At 48.0% G+C, this 24350-nt stretch overlaps 1 protein-coding gene across 3 annotated transcripts in view; it reads right to left on the bottom strand.

Moving 5' to 3' along the window:
- Positions 1–24350, bottom strand: part of scn5lab (sodium channel, voltage gated, type V-like, alpha b) — a 501419-nt gene that overhangs the window by 383186 nt on the left and 93883 nt on the right. For all 3 annotated transcript variants that reach the window (XM_072576302.1, XM_072576305.1, XM_072576304.1), the window contains exons 3-5: positions 9981–10301; positions 6532–6649; positions 1663–1753 (exon numbers count right to left, since the gene is read on the bottom strand). In XM_072576302.1, coding sequence (XP_072432403.1) covers positions 1663–1753; positions 6532–6649; positions 9981–10244 — 473 coding nt within the window. In that variant the 5' untranslated portion in view covers positions 10245–10301. The remainder of the gene's footprint in view (positions 1–1662; positions 1754–6531; positions 6650–9980; positions 10302–24350) is intronic.

The following is a 24350-nucleotide window of genomic DNA, read 5'->3' as shown; positions in this document are numbered from 1 at the left end:
GACCATTTTAGATTAGATTCCCCTACAGTGTGGAAACAGACCCTTCGGCCCAACAAGTCCACACCGACCCTCTGAAGAATAACCCACCCAGACCCATTTCCCTTTGATTAATGTGCCTAACACAATGCGCAATTTAGTATGGCCAATTCACCTGACCTCAGCAGTGACCATTTTACCACCACTAAATGTTGGCAATGTTAAAAACAATGTTCAAACAATCTCCAAGTCAGGAAGTACCTTATTTTTCTTAGATGGTGAATTTTAGTGACCGTCAATGGAAAATCTTTTAGTCGCGTGGTTTGGGTCCCTGCTTTAGATTGACAGCTGTGACCAAACTATGCCAGAATTGCTGGCAACATAAATATCTGTCAGAAGTCACACAACCAGGTTATAGTCCAACGCAGAAGCCTTCACCAGGTGGCTACTGAGACAGGATTTATAAGTAAAAGGGTACAGAATTTATAAGTAAAAGATCAAAGTGTCATAGAATTGATGTGATGTATTAGACAAACCTTGATGGCTGCTAAGTCTTTAATCACTGCAAATAATGATGCAGGTTTTGATTGATTAATATGTAAATCCCAGGATTTACAGCACTGAGATAACTTAAGATTTTATCAATATACAAAAAAAAATGACATCTCAGCTCAGAAAATGCCACCATTCTAAGTGACTGCAGACTTATGACACAGGAGGAGGCCATTCAGCCCACTGCCCAATCTCCAGCCTTTACCCATATCCCTGCACTTCATTTCTATCCAAATGATCATCCAGCCCTCTCTCAACTGAAACCCGCCTCCACCACATTTCCAGATAGCACAGTCCAGACCATAACTACACTTTAAATAAGAGGAAACCAACACTGGGTCGAAAGTGTCTCAGGCCTCCATTTTGTGAATGGGTCTCTCTCAGATGTTTCTGACTAACCTCCCTTGTGTGTACCACATTCTGAAGGTTTCGAATTGAGAGGTATGCTCTGATCTCTTGTTTTAAGGATGAGAAATGACTCCCAGGGTTCATTTCATGCTAAGTATCAATGAACCCCTGCTTTTGATCGAAACATCATTGTCAAAAACTCCCTGTGAGGTGAGTAATTACATCATCAATCAGGCCTCTTCATTAAAGGAAGGAAGAGTCACTTGTAGCTATTCAACTTTCAAGCCCCTTTTTAATCAGTTTCCATTGCTTAACATAGCGGAATTGATAGAATTCCTTGCAATGTCGCTATGATGAAGTGACAATGGTAATGTCAACAGCGTAATGTAGAATTGTAGAGAGCTTCAGTCACATTAGTAACTATTAAAGACCATCCTTATTCAATTCCTTTAATGAAAATTCAGACAGGGAGCAAACCATCTTCGAGAATGAAATAGAACTTTGGTCGTATCATGATTTCAGTTCAATGCAGCATGAGCGTATGTTGCTAGCAAGTTATGAACTGAGTATACCAAAAAATGTAAACTTACTTTCCAGCTAGCAGTCACAAGGCAAGATAAACCTGGTAAAGCGTTTCATTGGGACAGATAAGGGCACAGTTCAAAGGTCAATATTATTTAAGGAATTTGGGGCAGTAGCAAAAGAGAAAAGAGCACAGTTTTTAAAAGGTTTGTTCACAAATAAATTCAGACAATAAATTAGCAAGAAATGTGGTTTCATACTCACTCAACATTCTTTGTCCATGGGGCAGGGTCAGACATGGTCATGAACACACAATTGGTCAAAATAGTGCACATAATGAATATGTTGAACAATGTGGAACATGAGTTAAGGAGAAATTTTATAACACTCGCCCTTGTTTTCCAATGCGTGTTTCTTTTAAATAAGAAAGTAGTGAGATTCATCATGAGATTTCACTTAGCTATTCATTTACTGAATTAGTGATTCAGAAACCAGCAGAGTTGCATTATTGGTCTTTCCCATCTGTTGTACATTGTCTGATTGGGATATGGGATATTTTTTTCATCAACCTGTTTAGAGATGTTATCACATGTCTCGGGAGTACATAGGACTTCAAACAAGGTCATATGGCTCAAAGGGAGGGACACTACCACTGCACCCCAAGTGGGTTATGGGATAATGGTCAGCTGTCCTAGCCCTTATTGCCATTGTCACTCACACACAAATGGAGATACAGACACACACACACACAGACACAAATGGAGATACAGACCAACACACATACAGAGAGACACAGACACAGACACACACACACATATATTATAATAGATTCCCTAAAGTGTGGAAACAGACCCTTCAGCCCAGCAAGTCCACATCAATCCTCCGAAGAGCAACCCACCCAGACCCATTTCCCACTGACTAATGCACCGAACACTGTGGGCAATTTAACATGGCTAATACACCTGGCCTGCACATCTTTGGACTGTGGGAGGAAACTAGAGAACCCAGAGGAGACCCACATAGACATGGGGAGAATGTGCAAACTCCACACAGACAGTCGCCCGAGGCTGGAATCAAACCTGGGATCCTGGTGCTGTGAGGCTACAGTGCTACCCACTGAGCCACCGTGCTGCCCAATATACCACACACACACACACACACACACACACATATGCCACACCCGTACACACCCCTCCTGCATACCCACACACACACACACACATATTATATATATAATACACACGCGTACCACATACCCATATTCCCATTACATTCATTTATAGAATCACAAAGTCTTATTCTCTTTGAAAGAGTTCTGCAGTTAGTCCCAGGCTATTTTCCTTTAGCCCTGCTGCTTTACTGTTTCAATTTCGATTCAATTTTCACCCATGTCAGCTTCTTTTGTGAATTATTTTCCCCATGTGTCCTTTGCTTTGCTATTGGAAACAACCTCCCATTATTTTTTTTTCCGAAGTCCTTTCTGACATTGAACACCTCAATTCAATCCTTCCCCGTGCGTGTTTTTGCCCGATGGAGGATAACACCAGCTTTCCTGGATTCTCCACAAAGCTGAGGTCCTCTCTCCACGGTCCCTTCATGGTAAAGTTCCTCTGCAACTTCACTGAAGCCGTGATATCCTCTGGTTTGATGGATACATGTTTGTTGAATGTACGGCTTGAATTTATATATCACATTTAATCACCTCAATGTGGGAAAGGAACTGTGGTTGGGGGTGGGGGGGGGGGGGGGAGAGGTGATTGGAAAAATGGATGTTGCATGCACATGTGAAAGCGGGACAGGTATAGGCCACTTGGCTGTTTGAACCTGCTCTGTCACTCAGTAAGATCAGAGCTGATCAGACTTCAACCTCAACTCCATATGTCCCTCGATAACCTCTCATCTTCAATATTTTATTCAATATTGAGTCTGTGTACGGCAGAGGTGCTGTCTCTACTCCCTTGGCCAGGGGCTTTGTAAGGTGAGCCCCTATTTGAGATTGGATGATAATGATAGGCTTGTCTTAGTGCAGCTGAAGAGGTGAGCTGTCAGGCTGCCTCTCAGACATGTGCACAGGCAGTGAGAGAAGGAGGTGCCAGGCTCAGGCAGGATGGGGCAGGAGCTGCAATGCTACAGGACCCCCATCCCACCCCCATGTTCAAAACACTTCACTGGCAAATTCTTGCTGGGAATAAGGGTCACCCTGATGGAGCAGGTTTTACAGAGTCATCCTCACAGAGAGTGCCAGGCTCAGAGTGTGACTCGATCACGAATCAGCTCCTGACCTCCTCCAGTTCCAGCGTCACCTCGAACCGCTCCCCATGCTGGAGCTGTTCTCTGGCTCTCAAAGACACTCTCGGGCTGACTGACAAGCTCTTCAGATGACATGGAAACTTGTGACAGCGACAATGTGTGATGTGATCCAGGGAGGTCATAGAGGCGCTGAAACTGGCTTTTTACCAATAGTCAGCTGCCACACACGTGCTGCATAGCCAACGCTACCCCCTCCCCATCCCCACCCTGTCTCTCTCCCCCCATCCTCTCCTTATCTGCTCTCTTCTGCTCCCTATCCCCTCCCTATCTCCTCTCCATCCTGTCCCCATCCCTTCTCTGTCACCTCCCTATCACCTCCCTATCCCCAATCCCCTCCCTATGTCCTCCCTATATTCTCCCTGATCGCTCCCTTTCCCTATTCCCCATCCCCTCCCCATCCCCTCCCAAACCCTCCCTATCCCTTCCCTATACCCTCCCCATTCCCTCCCTATCTGCTCGCTATCCCTTCCTTATCCCCCCCATCGCTTCCTTATCTGCTCCCTATTCACTCCCCATCCATTCCCATCCCATCCCTATCTGCTCCCTATCTTCTACATATCCCTTCTCTATCTGCTCCCTATCCCCTCTGTATCCCTTCTCTATCCCTTGCCTATTTCTTCCCTATCTGCTTCCTATCCCCTCCCTGTCCCTTCCCTATCCCATCCCTATCTGTTCCCTATCCACTCTCTATCTGTTCCCTATCCCCTCCCTATCTGCTCCCTATCTGCTCCCTATTCCTTCCCTATCTGCTTCGTATCCCCTCCCTGTCCCTTCCCTATCCCCTCCCTTTCCTTTCCCTATTCCCTCTCTATCCCTTCCCTATCCCCTTCCCTATCCTGTCCCTATCCCCTCCCTATCCCCTCCCTATCTGTTCCCTATCCCCTCCCTATCTGTTCCTATCCCCTCCCTATCCGTTCCCTATCCCCTCCCTATCCCTTCCCTATCCCTTCCCTATCCCCTCCCTATCCCCTCCCTATCTGTTCCCTATCCCCTCCCTATCCCTTCCCTATCCCCTCCCTATCACCTCCCTATCTGTTCCCTATCCCCTCCCTCTCCCCTCCCTCTCCCCTCCATATCCCTTCCCTATCCTGTCCCTATTCCCTCCCTATCCTTCCCCCAGAGAGTGGGGAATCAGTGGAACTCTCTGACACTGAAAGCAGTTGAGACCAAAACATTGAATGTTTTCCAGAAGGAGCTGGATATAGTTCTTCAGACGAAAGGCATCACAGGGTCATCAGGGAGAGTGTGGGAACAGGACGATCTGAGTGATGGAGCAGGCTCAAAGGCTGTACTCGTGCTCCTAGTTTCTGTGTTTCTATTTGACTGGGCCCTTCTAACTTGGAGTGAACCAGATGGAGGCAGAGTCTGTGTGGACAATCCCAGCATTCTGACACCCCTGACGACAAAATGACGAGTCAAGATTAGAATGGTGCCGGAAAAGCGGGAAAATCGACATTTCAGGCAAAAGCCCTTCATCAGGAATGAGGTTGGGAACCTCGGGGGGGTGGAGAGGTAAATGGGAGGGGGTGGGGCTTGGGGGGAAGATAGCTGGGAGTGCAATAGGTAGATGGAGGTGGGGGCAAAGGTGAAAGGTCGGAGAGGAGGGTGGAGTGGATAGGTGGGAAGGAAGATTGGCAGGTAGGACAGGATAGTGCTGAGCTGGAAGTTTGGAAATGGGGTAAGATGGGGGGAGGGGAAGTGAGGAGACTGGTGAAGTCCACATTGATGCCATGGGGATGAAGGATCCCGAGGTGGAAGATGAGGCGTTCTCCCTCCAGCTGTCAGGTGGTGAGGGAGCAGCGGTGGAGGAGGCCCAGGACCTGCATGTCCTCAGCAGAGTGGGAGGGGGAATTGAAATGTTCGGCCACGGGGCGGTGGGGTTGATTGGTGTGGGTGCCCCCGAGATTTTCTCTGAAGCGCTGAAAAAATGAGGAGGGCAACCGAGAACAAAGACCAGAATGAGACCAGGACCCAAACTAATCTAGATTAGATTACTTACAGTGTGGAAACAGGCCCTTCGGCCCAACAAGTCCACACCGCCACGCCGAAGCGCAACCCACCCATACCCCTACATTTACCCCTTTACCTAACACTACGGGCAATTTAGCATGGCCAATTCACCTGACCTGCACATCTTTGGACTGTGGGAGGAAACCGGAGCACCCGGAGGAAACCCACGCAGACACGGGGAGAACGTGTAAACTCCACACAGTCAGTCGCCTGAGGTGGGAATTGAACCCAGGTCTCTGGCGCTGTGAGGCGCTCTAATGTCCAGTCACCCAAAATATGCCACATAACCGGCAGATCCTGACTCAGCCTCACCAGCCACCTGCTGATTCATCGATGACCATTCCCCTTGTCTGAGAGGGCTAACCAATGGAATAATTTTACCCTCTTTCAGTGCCTGAGATTGTCTTGTATTGCGAGATTCCATATTCCTGAAATAATGCCCTCTGTATGCTTCTGGTATCATGTTCCTCCACTTAAACCAGTTAAGGGAAACAATTGCTCTGCCTTAACATAAATCCCTTTGAAAGTTTGAACACTTTTGTTCACTTGTGTTAAACCTCTTGCTCCCAGTGAGTACGGAGAGACAAATAAATTAAAATCTGTACACCGTTTAATGACGTTTTCTCTCCTGCCTGCACTGTATTGGTTTAATAATCCTGGATGACTCTGTCCCTTCACTGCTGAAAGCCCTATGAGTACAGTTCCAACTCCAATCCATTTACCATGTACAAGAACATTGTCCTGTCCAGATCAGTGACTTTATAATGAGATTAACCACAATTTGCTCCAACATCAAATCAGTAAAAGGATATGAATGTACTAAAATTTTAATAGCTATCCTTCTAACGTGGTGAAAAGGCGTCAGCAGGTACAACGCGGGCGTGGCACTAAAACGGAAGATGGTTTTTCCTCTGTTGATGACTATAAATGTCTGAAAGAGATAGAGATCGGGGTGAACCAGTGGCAGGGTCATTCACACAGTGCACACAGAGTTAAAACCAACAGCAGCTTCACCAACTTCCCCAGTGGCCCTGCGACGTGACATTCTGTGACAATGTGTTACTGTGACATTGATATCCCGTGACATTGCTTCACACTCTGACATTGTGCAATTCTTACATTCATCACATCACAGTCATGATTCGGAGATGCCGGTGTTGGACTGGGGTGTACAAAGTTAAAAATCACACAACACCAGGTTATAGTCCAACAGGTTTAATTGGAAGCAGTAGCTTTCGGAGCGCTGCTCCTTCATCAGGTGGTTATGGAGTATACAATTGTAAAACAGAATTTATAGCAAAAGTTTAGTGTGATGTAACTGAAATGATACATTGAAAAATACCTTGATTGTTTATTGAGTCTCTCATCTGTTAGAATACCATGATAGATTCATTTCTCTCCTATGTAAATCACAAAACCTTTTTTAAAAGTTACATTCTCAGGTTAGCTGTAACAATTGGTGTCAGCCAATTGTTTGTGGGGTGAATTTGTACTTGCAGAGTTACATTGTACTTTGCTCAAAAACTGCATACATTCATTTAAGACTCTGTTAACTCTCTTTTTAGATTAGAATCAGTCTAAGCATTATGGCACAGACAGAGAACACAGGGGGCTAACACCCTCAACATAGTATCTGGCTAACACCAATTGTTACAGTTAACCTGAGAATGCAACTTTTAAAAAACGTTTTGTTATTTACATTTGAGAGAAATGAAACTATCATGGTATTCGAACAGAGAGAGACTCAACAGACAATCAAGGTATTTTTCAATGTATAATTTCAGTTACATCACACTGTACACTTTTGCTATAAATTCTATCTTACAATCCGATAGTCCACAACCACCTGATGAAGGAGCAGCGCTCCAAAAGCTAGTGCTTCCAATTGGACCTGTCGGACTATAACCTGGTGTTGTGTAATCGAATCACAGAATGGTGAGAGAGTACAGAGACCTTTCGGACCAACTAGGTCATACCTGACTCTCTGCAAGAGTGGTTGGTAATAGTCCACCCTGCCCTTCTGATTAACTTGACAGAAACCACAGGATATGGGAGCAGAATTAGGTCATTCGGCCCATCGATTATGCTTCCACATTCAATAGTTTCTCCACCCCATTCTCCTGCCTTCTGCCTGCAATCCCCTGATCCCCTTACCAGTCAAGAATCTGTCTATCGCTGTCTTAAGTAGACGCAATGACTTGGCCTCCAACCCACTGCAGCAATTAGTTCCACAGAGTCACCACCACCCTGCTGAAGAGATTCCCCTTATCTCAGTTCAAAAGGATTGCCTCTTCACTCTGAGGCTGTGCCCTCGGGTCCTAGTCTCTCCTACTCGTGGAAACATCTTCTCCATGTCCACTGTATCCAGGCCTCACACTATTCTGTAAGTTTCAATCATATCCCCCCCGACCCCCCCCCCCCCCCCCCCCCCAACCCCTCATCCTTCTAAACTCCATTGAGTACAGACCCAAAGTCCTCTATAACAAGCCCTTCATCCCCAGGAACCTCCTCTGGTACCCCTCCAATGCCAGCACATCCTTCCTTTGACATAGGGCCCAAAATTGTTCTTTCTACATGCAGTCTAACCAGAGCCTTATACGGTCTCAGTAGTACATTGTATTCCAGCCCTCTTGAAATGATTTCTAACATTGCATTTGCCTTTCTAACTGCCAACTGAACCTGAATATTGACCTTAAGAGCATCCTGAACTAGGACTCACAAGGCCTTTTGTACTTCAGATTTCTGAAGCTTTTCCCCATTTAGGAAATTGACTAAACCTCTACTTTTCCTACCAGAGTTCATAACCTCACACTTTCCCACACTGTATCTCATCTGACTCTACTTTGCCTATTCTCCTGGCCTGTCCAAGTCCCTGCGCAGCCCCCCTTCTTCCTGAACACCACCTGTCCCTCCACTGACCTTTGTGTCACCTGCAAACTTAGCAACGGTGCCTCCAGTTCCTTCATCCAGATCGTTAATGTATAACGTGAATAGTTGTGGTCCCAACACTGACCCCTGAGGAACTCCACTCGTCATTGGCTGCCATCCTGAAAAAGACCCTTTTTATCCCATTTATATGATTCAGTGTCGATCCTGAACCTGTCTGCACTGAATCTCAATCCATAGAAGGAGCTAGATTGTAGCCAATGGTGTGTCACTTAATGTTGATGGTTGTTTCTGGCAGGTGTAGAACAGCTTTGCCAAGCAGTTCTAGAACATTCTTGAACGATATAGTCTCTTTCCTTTGGAAGGGTCTGGCATATCATTGGACAGAACTGTGCAAGTTCTCGCCCGGGTCTATTCTTTATCGCCATGGGTGTGTGAACAGGCAAGTGGTACTGGACCCCACGGCTCTCCCCGTGGAAAACTGACTTGTTTTTCATTCATTTGCGGGATGTGGGCATCGCTGGCTAGGCCAGCATTTATTACCCATCCCTAATTGCCCCGAGGACAGTTAAGAGTCAAACACATTGCAGTAGACCTGGAGTCATACGTAGACCAGACCAGGTAAGATGGCAGATTCCTTCCCTAAAGGACATTAGTGAACCAGAAGGGTGTTTTGTTTCCCAACAATGGACAGTTGGTTCATGGTCATCACTAGACTCTTAATTCCAGATATTTATTGAACTCAAGTTCCACCATCTGCATTGGGGGGATTTGAAGCCCAGAAGATTGCCTGGGTCTCTGGAGTAATTGGAGAAAGTGAGCACTGCAGATGTTGGAGATCAGAGTCGGGAGTTGGCGCTGGAAAAGCACAGCCGGTCAAGCAGCATCCGAGGAGCAGGAGAATCGACGTTTCGAGCAATAAATTCTTCATCAGGAATGCTCAAAACGTTGACTCTCCTGCTCCTGGGATGCTCCCTGACCGGCTGTGCTTTTCCAGCATCACACATATTGTCTCTGGATTAAGAGTCTAGTGATGATGCCACGAGGCCATTGCCTCTCTCCCTGAGCCACTCCCTGCGGTAAACTCCATTGGGCGAAAGTGGGTACTGCAGATGCTGGAGATTAGAGTCTAGATTAGAGTGGTGCTGGAAAAGCACAGCAGGTCGGGCAGCATCCGTGGAGCAGGAAAATCAACATTTCAGGCAGGAGCCCTTCATCAGGAACGGATGAAACGTTGATTTTCCTGCTCCTCAGATGCTGCCTGACCTGCTGTGTTTTTCCAGCACCACTCTAATCTAGACTGTAAATTCCAGTGGCTGACACCATGTCACCGGGACGCCTTGTGGTTTGATTTACTTGCCCCTGTTGCAGCCTACCTTCTTGTTGTTGTAGAAGCAGTCGATATCCTCCAGAGGCTGGCCAATGAGCTCTGATGGGACATCGCCGTAGATGAGTGGGAGCTGCTTGCCTGCTTCCAGGTCAACGTGAGGACTGGGCTTTTCCTCCTCACCCTCCTCTTTGTGATCTTTCCGTGTGCTGTTTGCCTGTTCCTCAGCGATCCGCCTCTCAATAGCAGCCAGGGATTCGCGAGTGAACCGACGCAAGCAGTGGGGACCTGACGGTACGAGCAGGAGCGCCATCTTTTCATCCTGCAGCTTCTTGACTAGTTTTTACTCCCCAGTAATGGAAATGGTTGACTGCACAGATCAAAGGCAAACAGAAAAAGAGAAAGTGTCAGTGAACAAGGTAAGGCGATCGCGCAATGTGCAAACATCCACACTGAGATTGAGATCATTCAACGTGTGAAGACCACATTGTCCTGGGGTTAGAATCTTTACCTCCCAATCTCGCTCCATCCCGATGTCGGAGGTGTTCGGACAAGGAAATTTGGGCTTGCCAGAAACGTCGCATTCAGGGCAAGAGTTATACACTTAATGACGAGGCTGACGAGGGAAGTTAAGAAACACGTAAAGTTAAAAGAGAAAAAGTATAACATAGCAAAGATAAGAAGGAAAACGGAGGACTGGGAAGCTTTTAAAGAACAACAGAGGATTACTAAGAAGGAAATACGCAGAGAAAAAATGAGGTACGAAGGTAAACTGGCCAAGAATATAAAGGAGGATAGTAAAAGCTTTTTTAGGTATGTTAAAGGGGAAAAAATGGTTAAGACTAAAATTGGGCTCTTGAAGACAGAAACAGGGGAATATATTATGGGGAACAAAGAAATGGTAGAAGAATTGAATTGGTACTTCAGATCTGTGTTCATTGGGGAAGACACAAGCAATCTCCCTGAGGTAACAGTGGCTGAAGGACCTGAACTTCAGGGAATTTATATTTGCCAGGAATTGGTGTTGGAGAGACTGTTAGGTCTGAAGGTTGATAAGTCCCCGGGGCCTGATGGTCTACATCCCAGGGTACTGAAGGAAGTGGCTCGAGAAATCGTGGATGCGTTGGTGATTATTTTCCAGAGTTTGACAGATTCGGGATCAGTTCCTGCGGATTGGAGGGTGGCTAATGTTATACCACTTTTTAAGAAAAGTGTGAGAGAGAAAGCAGGAAATTATAGACCAGTTAGTCTGACCTCAGTGGTGGGAAAGATGCTGGAGTCTATTATAAAGGATGAAATTACAACACATCTGGATAAGTAGTAACAGGATAGATCAGAGTCAGCATGGATTTATGAAGGGGAAATCATGCTTGACTAATCTTCTGGAATCTTTTAAGGATGTAACTCTGAAGATGGACGAGGGTGATCCAGTAGATGTAGTGTACCTGGACTTTCAGAAAGCTTTTGATAAAGTCCCACATAGGGGGTTAGTGAGCAAAATTAGGGTGCATGGTATTGGGGCAAAATACTAACTTGGATTGAAAATTGGTTGGCTGATAGGAAACAAAGAGTAGTGATAAACGGCTCCATTTCGGAATGGCAGGCAGTGACCAGTGGGGTACCGCAGGGATCAGTGCTGGGACCACAGCTTTTTACAATATATGTTAATGATATAGAAGATGGTATTAGGAATAACATTAGCAAATTTGCTGATGATACTAAGCTGGGTGGCAGGGTGAAATGTGATGAGAATGTTAGGAGATTACAGGGTGACCTGGTTAAGTTAGGTGAGTGGTCAGATGCAGTTTAATGTGGATAAATGTATGGTTATTCACTTTGGTGGCAAGAACAGGAAGGCAGATTACTACCTAAATGGAATCAATTTAGGTAAAGGGGCAGTACAAAGAGATCTGGGTGTTCTTGTACACCAGTCAATGAAGGTAAGCATGCAGGTACAGTAGGTAGTGAAGAAGGCTAATAGCATGCTGGCCTTCATAACAAGAGGGATTGAGTATAGAAGCAAAGAGGTTCTTCTGCAGCTGTACAGGGCCCTGGTGAGACCACACCTGGAGTATTGTGTGCAGTTCTGATCTCCAAATTTGAGGAAAGACATTCTGGCTATTGAGGGAGTGCAGCGTAGGTTCACGAGGTCAATCCCTAGAATGGCGGGATTACCTTACGCTGAAAGACTGGAGCGACTGGGCTTGTATACCCTTGAGTTTAGAAGACTGGGAGGGGATCTGATTGAGACATATAGGATTATTAAAGGATTGGACACTCTGGAGGCAGGAAACATGTTTCCGCTGATGGGTGAGTGCTGAACCAGAGGACACAGCTTAAAAATACGGGGTAGACCATTTAGGACAGAGATGAGGAGAAACTTCTTCACCCAGAGAGTGGTGGCTGTGTGGAATGCTCTGCCCCAGAGGGCAGTGGAGGCCCAGTCTCTGGATTCATTTAAGAAAGAGTTGGATAGAGCTCTCAAGGATAGTGGAATCATGGGTTATGGAGATAAGGCAAGAACAGGATACTGATTAAGATTGATCAGCCACAATCATATTGAATGGTGGTGTGGGCTCGAATGGCAGAATGGCCTACTCCTGCACCTATTGTCTATTGTCTATTGTCTATTCAAAGGGTCGTGGGGAATGTGGTTGAACAAAGAGACCTTGGGGCGCAGGCTCATAGCTCCTTGAAAGTGGAGTCGCAGGTAGATAGGATAGTGAAGACGGTGTATGGTACACTTGCCTTTGTTCATCAGTGCATTGAGTATAGGAGTTGGGAAGGTCATGTTGCAGCTTTACAGGACATTGGTCAGGAATGGAATATTGCATTCATTTCTGGTATCGCTGCTACAGGAAAGATATTGTTGAACTTAAAGGGTTCAGAAAAGATCTACAAAGATGTTGCCAGAGTTGTAGGGTTTAAGCTATAGGGAGAGGCTGAATGGGCTAGTCCTATATTCCCTGGAATGTTGGAGGCTAAGGGATTCATAGAGGTTTATAGAGATTTTATAGAACCTTTATAGAGGTTTATAAAGTCATGAGGGGCATGGATAGGTATTTTTCCCTGGGGTGGGGGAGTCCAGAACTAGAGGGCATAGGTTTAGAGAGAGAGGGGAAAGATATACAAGGGACCTAGGGTATAGGGTGATGTATGTGTGGAATGAGCTGCCAGAGGAAGTGGTGGAGGCTAGTACAATTACAGCACTTAACAGACATCTGGATGGGTATATGAATAGGAAGGGTTTAGAGGGATATGGGCCAAGTGCTGGTAAATGGGACTAGATTAATTTAGAATATCTGGTCAGCTTGGACAGAAGAGTCTGTTTTCGTGGTATGTGGCTCTATGGCCCGAGAATACTATACTATTCCAGGTTGGGCGATATTCCCATGGGGAGGGTTTCAGGTGAAAGGGCATAAGTTTTCTCGTAGTCAATTGAAGCATGTCATAGGGACATAGAGTCACAGAGATGTGCAGCACGGAAACAGACCCTTCGGTCCAACTCGTCCATGCTGAGCAGGTATCCCAACCCAATCCAGTCCCATTTGCCACCACCCGGCCCATAGCCCTCCAAACCCTTCCTATTCATATACCCATCCAAATGCCTCTTAAATGTTGTAATTGTACCAGCCTCCACCACTTCCTCTGGCAGCTCATTCCATACACATGTACCAGCCTCTGTGTGAAAAAGTTGCCCCTTAGGTCCCTTTTAAGCCTTTCCCCTCTCACCTTAAACCTATGCTCATAATTCTGGACTCCCTCAGCCCAGGGGAAAAAAACCTTGTCAGTCATTCTATCCATGCCCCGAATGATTTTATAAACCTCTATAAGGTCAGCCCTCAGCCTTCAACACTCCAGGGAAAACAGCTCCAGCCTATTCAACTTCTCCCTATAGCTCTAACCCTCCAGGCCTGGCAACATCCTTGTACGACTTTTCTGCATGTGACAGGCAAATGAGCGTGAATACAAATGGGGTGCTCTGGGCAGCCTGAGGCCTACACATTCCGCAAAAGGAAACAAAACCCGCATTGGTCCAAAAGAAAGGCAGTGCTCATCTTTTTTAAAGCAAACGGTAGACGCTGTGTTTGATGAGCTCTCTTTCCTCACCCACGCATACTAAAAGGCAGCTGGACCAACATTTTCTCTCGAACACAGTGGGCAAAATACCGTGGAGTTGAAGGGGGTTTGGGGTGCAGGGGGAAGCAGACGGAGGGTGGGCCAAATTGGATGGTTAACGTGGATCTCCAACACAGTCCCTCTCTTTCCACAAGGCAGGTTACCGTGGAAACCAGCAGCCCATTGACACATTTGGTGCTTCCCGTGGGCCCAGGTTCAGCAGGTGCCAGCATTTCCCTGGCACCAATGGACCAGCTCCACTGCTCAGTTGGGGGGGAGCGGGGTATCATAGAAGCACACTGTCATACGGCACGGAAATAGTCCATGTCGACCATAATCCCAAACTAAACTACTCCTACTTGCCTGTGCTTAGCCCAAACTCACCTCACGAACTATTCCTATTTGTGTGTTTATTCAAAATTGTTTTAAATGTTGTGACTGTACCTGCATGCCCCACATCCTCTGGCAGCTCATTCCACACACGATCCATTCTCTGAGTTAAAACAGTTGCCCCGCATGCCCCTTTATAAATTTTTCGCCTCACAACTTAAAGGATATGCCCTCTAGTTTTGATCCCAATGCTCTACACCAGGAAAAAGATCCTTCTCATTCACCTTATCCATACCACTTCTGGTTTTAGGTCTCAAGTGAAGGAGTCAGTGACTCCAACTGTGCAGCACTCCCTCAGTGCCTCAGACAGTGCAGCACCCCCTCAGTCCCTCTAACAGTGCAGATCCCTCAGTGCCTCAGTGCAGCACTCTCTCAGTCACTCAGACAGTGCGGCAGCCCCTCAGTCCTTCTGACAGTGCAGCACTCCCTCAGTCCCTCTGTCAGTGCAGACTCCCTCAGTGCCTCAGTGCAGCACTCCCACAGTCCCTCTGACAGTGCAGCACTCCCTCAGTGCCTCTGACAGTGCAGCACTCCCTCAGTGCCTCAGTGCAGCACACCCTCAGTCCCACTGACAGTGCAGCACTAACTCAGAGCAGCACTCCCTCAGTCCCTCTGTCAGTGCAGCAGTCCCTCAATGCCTTTGACAGTGCAGTACTCCCTCAGTCTCTCTGTCAGTGCAGCACTCCCTCAGTGCCTCTGACAGTGCAGCACTCTCTCAGTACCTTTGACAGGGCAGCACTCCCTCACTCCCTCTGACAGTGCAGCACTCCCTCAGTGACTCCAACAGTGCAACACTTCCTCAATCCCTCTGACAGTGCAGCACTCCCTCAGTGCCTTTGACGGTGCAGCACTCCCTCAGTCTCTCTGTCAGTGCAGAACTCCCTCAGTGCCTCTGACAGTGCAGCACTCCCCCAGTGCCTCTGACAGTACGGACCGCCCTCAGCCCCTCTGACAGTGCAGCACTACCTCAGTGACTCCAACAGTGCAGCACTCCCTCAGTCCCTCTGACAGTGAAGCACTCCCTCAGTGATTCCAACTGTGCAGCACTCCCTCAGTCCCACTGACAGTGCAGTACTCCCTCAGTACCTCAGTGCAGCACTCCATCAGTTGCTCTGACAGTGCAGCACTCCCTCAGTGCCTCAGTGCAGCACTCCCTCAGTCCCTCTGACAGTGCAGCACTCCCTCAGTGCCTCAGTGCACCACTCCCTCAGTCCCTCTGACAGCGCAGCACTCCCTCAGTGACTCAGTGCAGCACTCCCTCAGTGCCTCAGTGCAGCACTCCCTCAGTGCCTCTCACAGTGCAGCACTCTCTCAGTGCCTCAGTGCAGCACTCCCTCAGTCCCTCTGACAGTGCAGCACTCCCTCAGTGCAGCACTCCCACAGTCCCTCTGACAGTGCAGCACTCTCTCAGTGCCTCAGTGCAGCACTCTGTCAGTCACTCTGACAGTGCGGCAGTCCCTCAGTCCCTCTGACAATGCAGCACTCCCTCAGTCCCTCTGACAGTGCAGCCCTCCCTCAGTGCCTCAGTGCAGCACTCCCTCAGTCCCTCTGACAGTGCAGCACTCCCTCAGTGCCTCTGACAGTGCAGCATTCCCTCAGTGCCTCTGACAGTGCAGCACTCCCTCAGTGACTCCAACTGCGCGGCACTTCCTCAGTCCCTCTGACAGTGCAGCACTCCCTCAGTGACTCCAACTGTGCGGCACTCCCTCAGTCCCTCTGACAGTGCAGCACTCCCTCAGTGCCTCAGTGCACCACTCCCTCAGTCCCTCTGACAGTGCAGCACCCCCTCAGTCCCTCTGACAGTGCAGCACCCCCTCAGTCCCTCTGACAATGCAGCACTCCCTCAGTGCCTCGGTGCAGCACTCCCTCAGTCCCTCTGAGAGTGCAGCACTCCCTCAGTGCTTCAGTGCAGCACTCCCTCAGTGCCTCTCACAGTGCAGCACTCCCTCAGTGCCTCTGACAGTGCAGCACTCACTCAGTGCCTCAGTGCAGCAGTCCCTCAGTCCCTCTGACAGTGCAGGACTCTCTCAGTGACACAGTGCAGCACTCCTTCAAATCCTCTGGCTGGACAGCACCCCTCAGTACCTATGAGTGTGCAGAAGTCCCTCAGGGCAGCACTGACGCATTCCCTCTGACAGTGAATAACTCCCTCAGTGCCTCAGTGCAGCATTCCCTCAGTGCCTCTGAAAGTGCAGTACTCCCTCAGTGCCCCAGTGCTGCACTCCCTCAGTCCCTCTGACAGTGCGGCAGTCCCTCAGTGCCTCTGACAGTGCAGCACTCCCTCAGTCCCTCTGACAGTGCAGCACTCCCCCAGTGCCTCAGTGCAGCACTCTCTCAGTCACTCTGACAGTGCGGCAGTCCCCTAGTCCCTCTGACAGTGCAGCACTCCCTCAGTGCCTCAGTGCAGCACTCCCTCAGTGCCCCAGTGCTGCACTCCCTCAGTCCCTCTGACAGTGCGGCAGTCCCTCAGTGCCTCTGACAGTGCAGCACTCCCTCAGTGCCTCAGTGCAGCACTCCCTTCATCCCTCTGACAGTGCAGCACTCCCTCAGTCCATCTGACAGTGCAGCACTCCCTCAGTGCATCTGACAGTGCAGCACTCCCTCAGTGCCTCAGTGCACCACTCCCTCAGTGCCTCTGACAGTGCGGCACTCCCTCAGTCCCTCTGACAGTGCAGCACTCCCTCAGTCCATCTGACAGTGGAGCACTCCCTCAGTGCCTCCTACAGTGCAGCACTCCCTCACTGCCTGTGCAGCACTCCCTCAGTGCTTCTGACAGTGCAGCACTCCCTCACTGCCTCAGTGCAGCATTCCCTCAGTGCCTCTGACAGTGCAACACTCCCTCAGTCCATCAGTGCAGCACTCCCTCAGTGCCTCTGACAGTGCGGCACTCCCTGAGTCCCTCTGACAGTGCAGCACTCCCTCAGTGACTCCAACAGTGCAGCACTCCCTCAGTCCCTCTGACAGTGCCGCACTCCCTCAGTCCCTCTGGCAGGGCAGCACTCCCTCAGTCCCTCGGACAATGCAGCACTCCCTCAGTGACTCCAACAGTGCAGCACTCCCTCAGTCCCTCTGACAGTGCAGCACTCCCTCAGTGACTCCAACAGTGCAGCACTCCCTCAGTCCCTCTGACAGTGCAGCACTCCCTCAGTGCCTCTGACAGTGAAGCACTCCCTTAGTGCAGCACTCCCTCAGTCCCTCTGACAGTGCAGCACTCCCTCAGTCCCTCTGACTGTGCAGAACTCCCTCAGTGCCTCAGTGCAGCACTCCCTCAGTGCCTCTGACAGTGCAGCACTCCCTCACTGCCTGTGCAGCACTCCCTCAGTCCCTCTGACAGTGCAGCACACCCTCACTGCCTCAGTGCAGCATTCCCTCAGTGCTTCTGACAGTGCAACACTCCTCAGTCCCTCTGACAGTGCAGCACTCCCTCTGTGCCTCAGTGCAGCACTCCCTCCATGCCTCCTATAGTGCAGCACTCCTTCAGTGCCTCAGTGCAGCACTCCCTCAGTCCCTCTTACAGTGCAGCACTCTCTCAGTGCCTCTGACAGTGCAGCACTCTCTCAGTCCCTCAGTCCCTCAGTGCAGCACTCCCTCAGTGCCTCAGTGCAGCACTCCCTCAGTCCCTCTGACAGTGCAGCACTCCCTTAGTCACTCTGACATTGCAGCACTCCCTCAGTCACTCTGACATTGCAGCACTCCGTCAGTCCCTCTGACAGTGCAGCACTCCCTCAGTGCATCTGACAGTGCAGCACTCCCTCAGTGCATCTGACAGTGCAGCACTCCCTCAGTGCCTCTGATAGTGCAGCACTCCCTCAGTGCCTCAGTGCATCACTCCCTCAGTGCCTCTGACAGTGCAGCACCCCCTCAGTCCCTCTGACAGTGCAGCCCTTCCTCAGTCCCTCTGATAGTGCAGCACTCCCTCAGTGCCTCAGTGCAGCACTCCCTCAGTCCCTCTGACAGTGCAGCATTCCCTCAGTCCCGTACTGGGTTTATTGACTAAGAAACCCACGCGCACAGACTTGTGACCCATGGGCATATTTCGCTCTGTCCCAATGACCTGTAAGATCTTTGCAAAGCACACAATTGAAAAAAAAAACTTTACTTTCATGGTTATTGGGAGAAAGAAATAAGTCATTGAGTTCATTGTGTCCTTCGTCATGAAAAGGGACTGCAAGTGGCAAGACCTCTTCTTTGAACATAATCGGAGCTGGCTTTTATGAACATGTTAACAGAAACCACTGGTGAAACCCAGCGGGTCTGGCAGCATCCATGGAGACAAAGCAGAGTTAACATTTTCATTCAGTCACTGGATCTAAAACATTAACTCTGTCTCTCTCCCCACAGATTGCTAGGTTACACCAGCGATTTCCGGTTGCATTTCAGTTTTCCAGTATCCATAGTTCTTTGTTTTACTTTCCTGGCAATTGCGGACATGCACTGTGCTAAATCCTTGTTCAACTGCCTCCTTCAAGTGAACAATCCTGGTATGAACAGATTGTCATTTAGCAAGCGGCAAGGAGTCTCCAGCAGGAATTCCCAGTGCTGCAGATCATCAGCCAACGTTTGGAAGTGCAAACAGATTGGCTTCCATGGGTACAAGTAAGAGACGGAACAGATTCTGCACACCGCGCGACTTGAAAACCATAAGCAGGAGGCCACTCAGCCCCTCGAGCCTGCTGCACCATTCAATAGGATCATGGCTGGTCCGACACGCCTCGCATCCACTTTCCTGCCCTTTCCACTGAGATATTGCTCCGTAGCAGGGTCTCTACAATGGCGGGCAAGCTTCTATATTGGACACAAGACTCAAGTAACTAGTCCATTCCCCACTGGCAGGACAAGCATCCACAAATATCCAGGCCCTGCTCCTCTGAGGAGCCTCATTCTCAATCTCTCCCCTTGCCTGAGGTACAGGGACACTCTGGTTAAACCACCACCAGCTGCCTCTGTCTAATGAGACAGTAGCCCGATATTCCAGTCGGAATTACCAGGATGTTACCAGGAATGGAGAGTTTAAGATATAAAAATAGACTGAGACTTAATCCCCTGGCGTGATGACCTCATTGGGGGTCTATAAAATCAGGAGGGGCATAGACAAGGTGAATGACAAGGGTCTTTTCCCCAGGAAGGGGGAGTTCGAAACTGGGGGGCATATTTTTTAAGGTGAGAGGAACATGTTTTAAAAAGGACGTGCGGGGAAGCTTTCTTACACAGAGAGTGGGCTATGTGTTTAAGCTCTGATCTCCAGCATCTGCAGTCCTCAATTTCTCCCAGGGAAAAGACTGTGTCTATTTATTCTATCCATGCCCCTCATAATTTTGTAAACCTCTATAAGGTCATCCCTCAGCCTCCGACGCTCCAGGGAAAACAGCCCCAGCCTGTTCAGCCTCTCCCTGTAGCTCAAATTGTCCAACCCTGGCAACATCCTTGTAAATCTTTTCTGAACCCTTTCACCCTCTGCCACAGTGGGATTCGAACATATGTCCCCAGAACATTAACCTAGGCTCCTGGATTACCAGACCAGTGAACATATACTCCTGTTCCTTCATTGTTGCTGAGTGAAAATCCTGGAGCTCCCTCACTAACAGCACAGTGAGGAGAACCTCCATTGTATGGTTAAAGATGGCAGCTCATTGCTAATGTTCCCTCTAAGCTCCAAAGCCAACGTTCTAAGGATCGGTGCAAGGTAATCAGCAGCCCAGTGCTGGGGTCTGGTTCTGCTGTGCAAAGTCACTGCTGTGCAAAGGCCTCAGACGTCCAGGCAGAAGTAAAATCAATTGAAGGGAATGAAGCCCATCAGTCTTGTGTTACTGCTCTCTCCATGAGCCAAGGAGCAGGGAGACACCAGTGGCCATGAGGAGACCAGAGAGCAGCATGTTAGACTGAGGATGTGTACGTAGGAAACTTAGTAACTGCAAGTTAGCAATTTATCTGTTTGAAATTGTTGAGTCATAGAGTCATAGAGATGTACAGCATGGAAACAGACCCTTCGGTCCAACCCGTCCATGCCGACCAGATACCCCAACCCAATCTAGTCCCACCTGTCAGCACCCGGTCCATATCCCTCCAAACCCTTCCTATTCATATTCCCATCCAAATGCCTTTTAAATGTTGCAATTGTACCAGCCTCCACCACTTCCTCTGGCAGCTCATTCCATACACGTAACACCCTCTGTGAAAAAGTTGCCCCTTAGTTTCCTATATCTTTTATATCTTTCCCCTCTCACCCTAAACCTATGCCCTCTAGTTCTGGACTCCCCCACCCCAGGGAAAAGACTGTGTCTATTTATTCTATCCATGCCCCTCATAATTTTGTAAACCTCTATAAGGTCACCCCTCAGCCTCCGACGCTCCAGGGAAAACAGCCACAGCCTGTTCAGCCTCTCCCTGTAGCTCAAATTGTCCAACCCTGGCAACATCCTTGTAAATCTTTTCTGAACCCTTTCAAGTTTCACAACATCCTTCCGATAGGAAGGAGACCAGAATCGCACGCAATATTCCAACAGTGGCCTAACCAATGTCCTGTACAGCCACAACATGACCTCCCAACTCCTGTACTCAATACTCTGCCCAATAAAGGAAAGCATACCAAACACCTACATTACATAGTAATCCAATAGGAAAGTGGTAAGTCTGTGTCAAGCAATGTTACAGGAGAATGCGATAATCACCACCTTCTCAGAATGGGCAATATAAACCCTTTTTTCTGGTTTTGTAAAATGTCTTGGTTAATTAGGGAGGAAGGGATGGAGAGAGAGAGAGAGAGAGAGAGAGAAAAGACAAAATCCTTTTTGTGCTATGTTCAATCTCAGTGAATCCTGGATTAAGATAATGCAAAACTATCCGTTATCTTTTAAAATGTGAAGATTTCTCCCTGTCCAACAGACAGTTAAATTCATTCCCTGCAATTCTACTTTCTACAAGGTGAACTTCCATGCTGTGATGTATTGTAACGCATGATATAAGGCTTGGCTAAAAACTGTCAAAGGTGAATTCTTAAATGGCTTCATTTGTGAGTTTGTTACTACCTCACAGCAGGATTTCAGCCCAGGAATTTTCATCCTGTATGTAGGCCAGACCAGGTAAGGACGGCAGATTTCCTTCCCTAAAGGACATTAGTTTTTACAATTAACAGCTTACACAGTTGTCATTGGACTAGCACTTTCTTCCAGATTTATCAGAAAAGGACTTGTAAACCAACACTGCCCTTCAACAAAAACAGAAATTGTTGGAGAAGCTCAGCAGGTCTGGCGGCATTTGTGGAAAGAAATCCGAGTTAATGTTTCAGGTGGAGTGACCCTTAGAAGAGTCAGTTCTGATTTCTTGCCACAGCTGCTGCCAGACCTGCTGAGCTTTTCCAGCGATTTCTGTTTTTCGTTTTGGGTTCACAGCATCTGCAGCGCTTTCGGTTTTTGCTCACTGCTCGTAAACACATGGTTTGAGTGGTACCAAGAAACCTTGTAATGGTTACTGTCCTGTCCTGAATGAAAAGGAAAGGCAAGTGGAGTGTCAGCCTTTATTTCAAAGGGAATGGAGTATAAAATAGAGAGGTTTTGCTAAAATTATATAGGCATTAATCAGAGCAGAGCAGAAACAGTTTTAGTCTCTTATTTAAGGAAAGGTATAGTGTCATTAGAAGCAGATCAGAGAAGGTTGGCAAGGGCCCTATCAGGTATCGAGGGACAGTTTTATGAAGAGACAGTGAGTAGGTTGGGCTTGTACTCATTTGAATTTGGAAGAATGAAAGCAAACCTTACTGAAATATATCAAATTCTTAGGGAACATGGCAGAGTTGATGCAGAAATGGCACAGCAGACTCAATGGGCTGAATGGCCTCCTTCTGCTCCTATGTCTAATCATCTTACCGTCTGCATCCTCCCATAAATCAGCAAATCACTGGATTTGCCTCCAGTGACATCACCAAGTCACCAAATCACAAAACATGGCTGTGTCATGCTGGTTTCAATTGTTTTTCCTTTCTGAAACATTAAAGAACCCATTCAGAGTACCTTGCATGCCAGTGAGGGGATAACATTAAAGAAAACCATGTACAGTCCTTCATGTAAACCCAACCTTGTAGAGCTACAGCAGCAGCAGCCGGTGTAGTGTACCTGCACCGGCTCATTGGTACAGCCTTGCTCCCAAACCTTTGCCCCTTCTCCAAAGCCCCGTGATCATCTTCTTTTCATGTCTCTTCACAAACCCCCCCCCCGGGGGTTAACTCCTCACGCTGCTGATCAATAGCTGCTCACTGCCAGCCATTACTTTTTCTCCTAAAGATTCTAAGTTCTTCCGTTCAACACTTGACTCTGCATCCAGTGCTACAGACTCCCAGTGAATGTGTCATGTCTCATCTCTGTGCTCTTGCAAACTGCTTTCTCTTTTGGATCCATTTCACTGAATTCCCCCCAAAATGACCGATTGAAGTTGGACATTTTTAGCTGCCTGTCAATTTGTCACCCAATAGAGGAACAGCGAATGCTGCTAACATTGGGTCTCAGTCGATTGAACGTGGACACTTCATTCCGTTCGGACTTTTTACTTGTTGACTAATTCAGCAAGATGGAAGCATTTCTCTCCTTCCAGCCTCAGTACAATCGCTGCTGGAACCTTCATCCACGCTGTTGTCACCTCAAGGTTGGACAATTCCCATGCACTCAGGCTGGTCTCCCACATCCAATCAGATTCAGTTAATCCAAAATGATGCTGACTGCATCCTCACTTGAGCCAAGGCCAGTTTATTCATTGATCTTGTTTACTTCCTGAACATACAAATCAGAAACACAGGTAGGCCATTCAGCCCTTCAAGCTTGCTGCGCCATTCAATAAGATCGGAGCTGATATACGGTCATAGAGTCATAGAGATGTACAGCACGGAAACAGACCCTTCGGTCCAACTCGTCCGTGCCGAGCAGATATCCCAACCCAATCTAGTCCCACCTGCCAGCACCCGGCCCATATTCCACCGACCCCCGATAACCTTCGATTCCTTTGATTGATAAGAAGCTATCCACCTAGGCCTCAAAGCAATCAATGAATTCACCTCCATTGCCGTCTGACGCAGAGAGTTCAAATGTCACACAGTTCTCTCAGACAAAATGATCTTCTCATCGGTGCCCTGAAACAGCACCTCTGAATTTTAAACTAGTGTCCCCTCATTCTGAACTGACCCACAATGGGAAATATGCTTTCCACATGTGCTTTGTAAAGATAGTTCAGGATCTTATACATTTCAATCAAATCACTTCTAACTTTTCTAAATCTCAATGGTGAACAAGTCCAGTCTGTCCAACCTTTCCTCCGAGACAAGCCTCCCATTGCCCAGGTATCAATCTCCTCTGAACCGCCCCAATTTCCTTCACACCCTTCCTTCAAGATCTGAGATGCAATCTCACCAGTGTCCTGTACATCTGAACCATATACTCAGTTCCTCTTGTAATAAAATATGGCATTCACTTAGCCATCGTAATCACTTGCAGGCTAACACTTTGAGGCTCATGTACTTGCTCCCCTGCATCATGTCTCCCCACCACCCCTCTCCCCCCACCCCACTCCAGGTCCTGCAAACATATTTCCAAATCTCTCCACAGCTCCATCTATCTCTTAATCCCCTCCAGCCACGCAACCTCCAGAGATCTCCACACTGCTTTGATTTGGACCTCCTACATATTCTCAATTTTCATTTCTCTACCTCTGCCAGCCTTTTCTTCAGTTGCCAGAACTTTACAGTCTTAAAAGTAACTCTTGACACCTCCCTGCCTTTCAACCGTTCTTTCTTTCTTTTAGACACTCTTTAAAACCAGGAGCTGACCATAAGAACAGAAGGCTGATAGATGGGGGGAATGCTGGATGACTAAAGAAATTGAGGGTTTGGTTAAGAAAAAGAAGGAAGAACATGTCAGATATAGACAGG

Source organism: Chiloscyllium punctatum, chromosome 8 (genome assembly GCF_047496795.1).
Source record: "Chiloscyllium punctatum isolate Juve2018m chromosome 8, sChiPun1.3, whole genome shotgun sequence".
Taxonomy (NCBI): domain Eukaryota; kingdom Metazoa; phylum Chordata; class Chondrichthyes; order Orectolobiformes; family Hemiscylliidae; genus Chiloscyllium; species Chiloscyllium punctatum.
The sequence above is the reverse complement of the archived record's forward strand: the minus strand, read 5'-3'. Positions and strand labels throughout refer to the sequence as shown.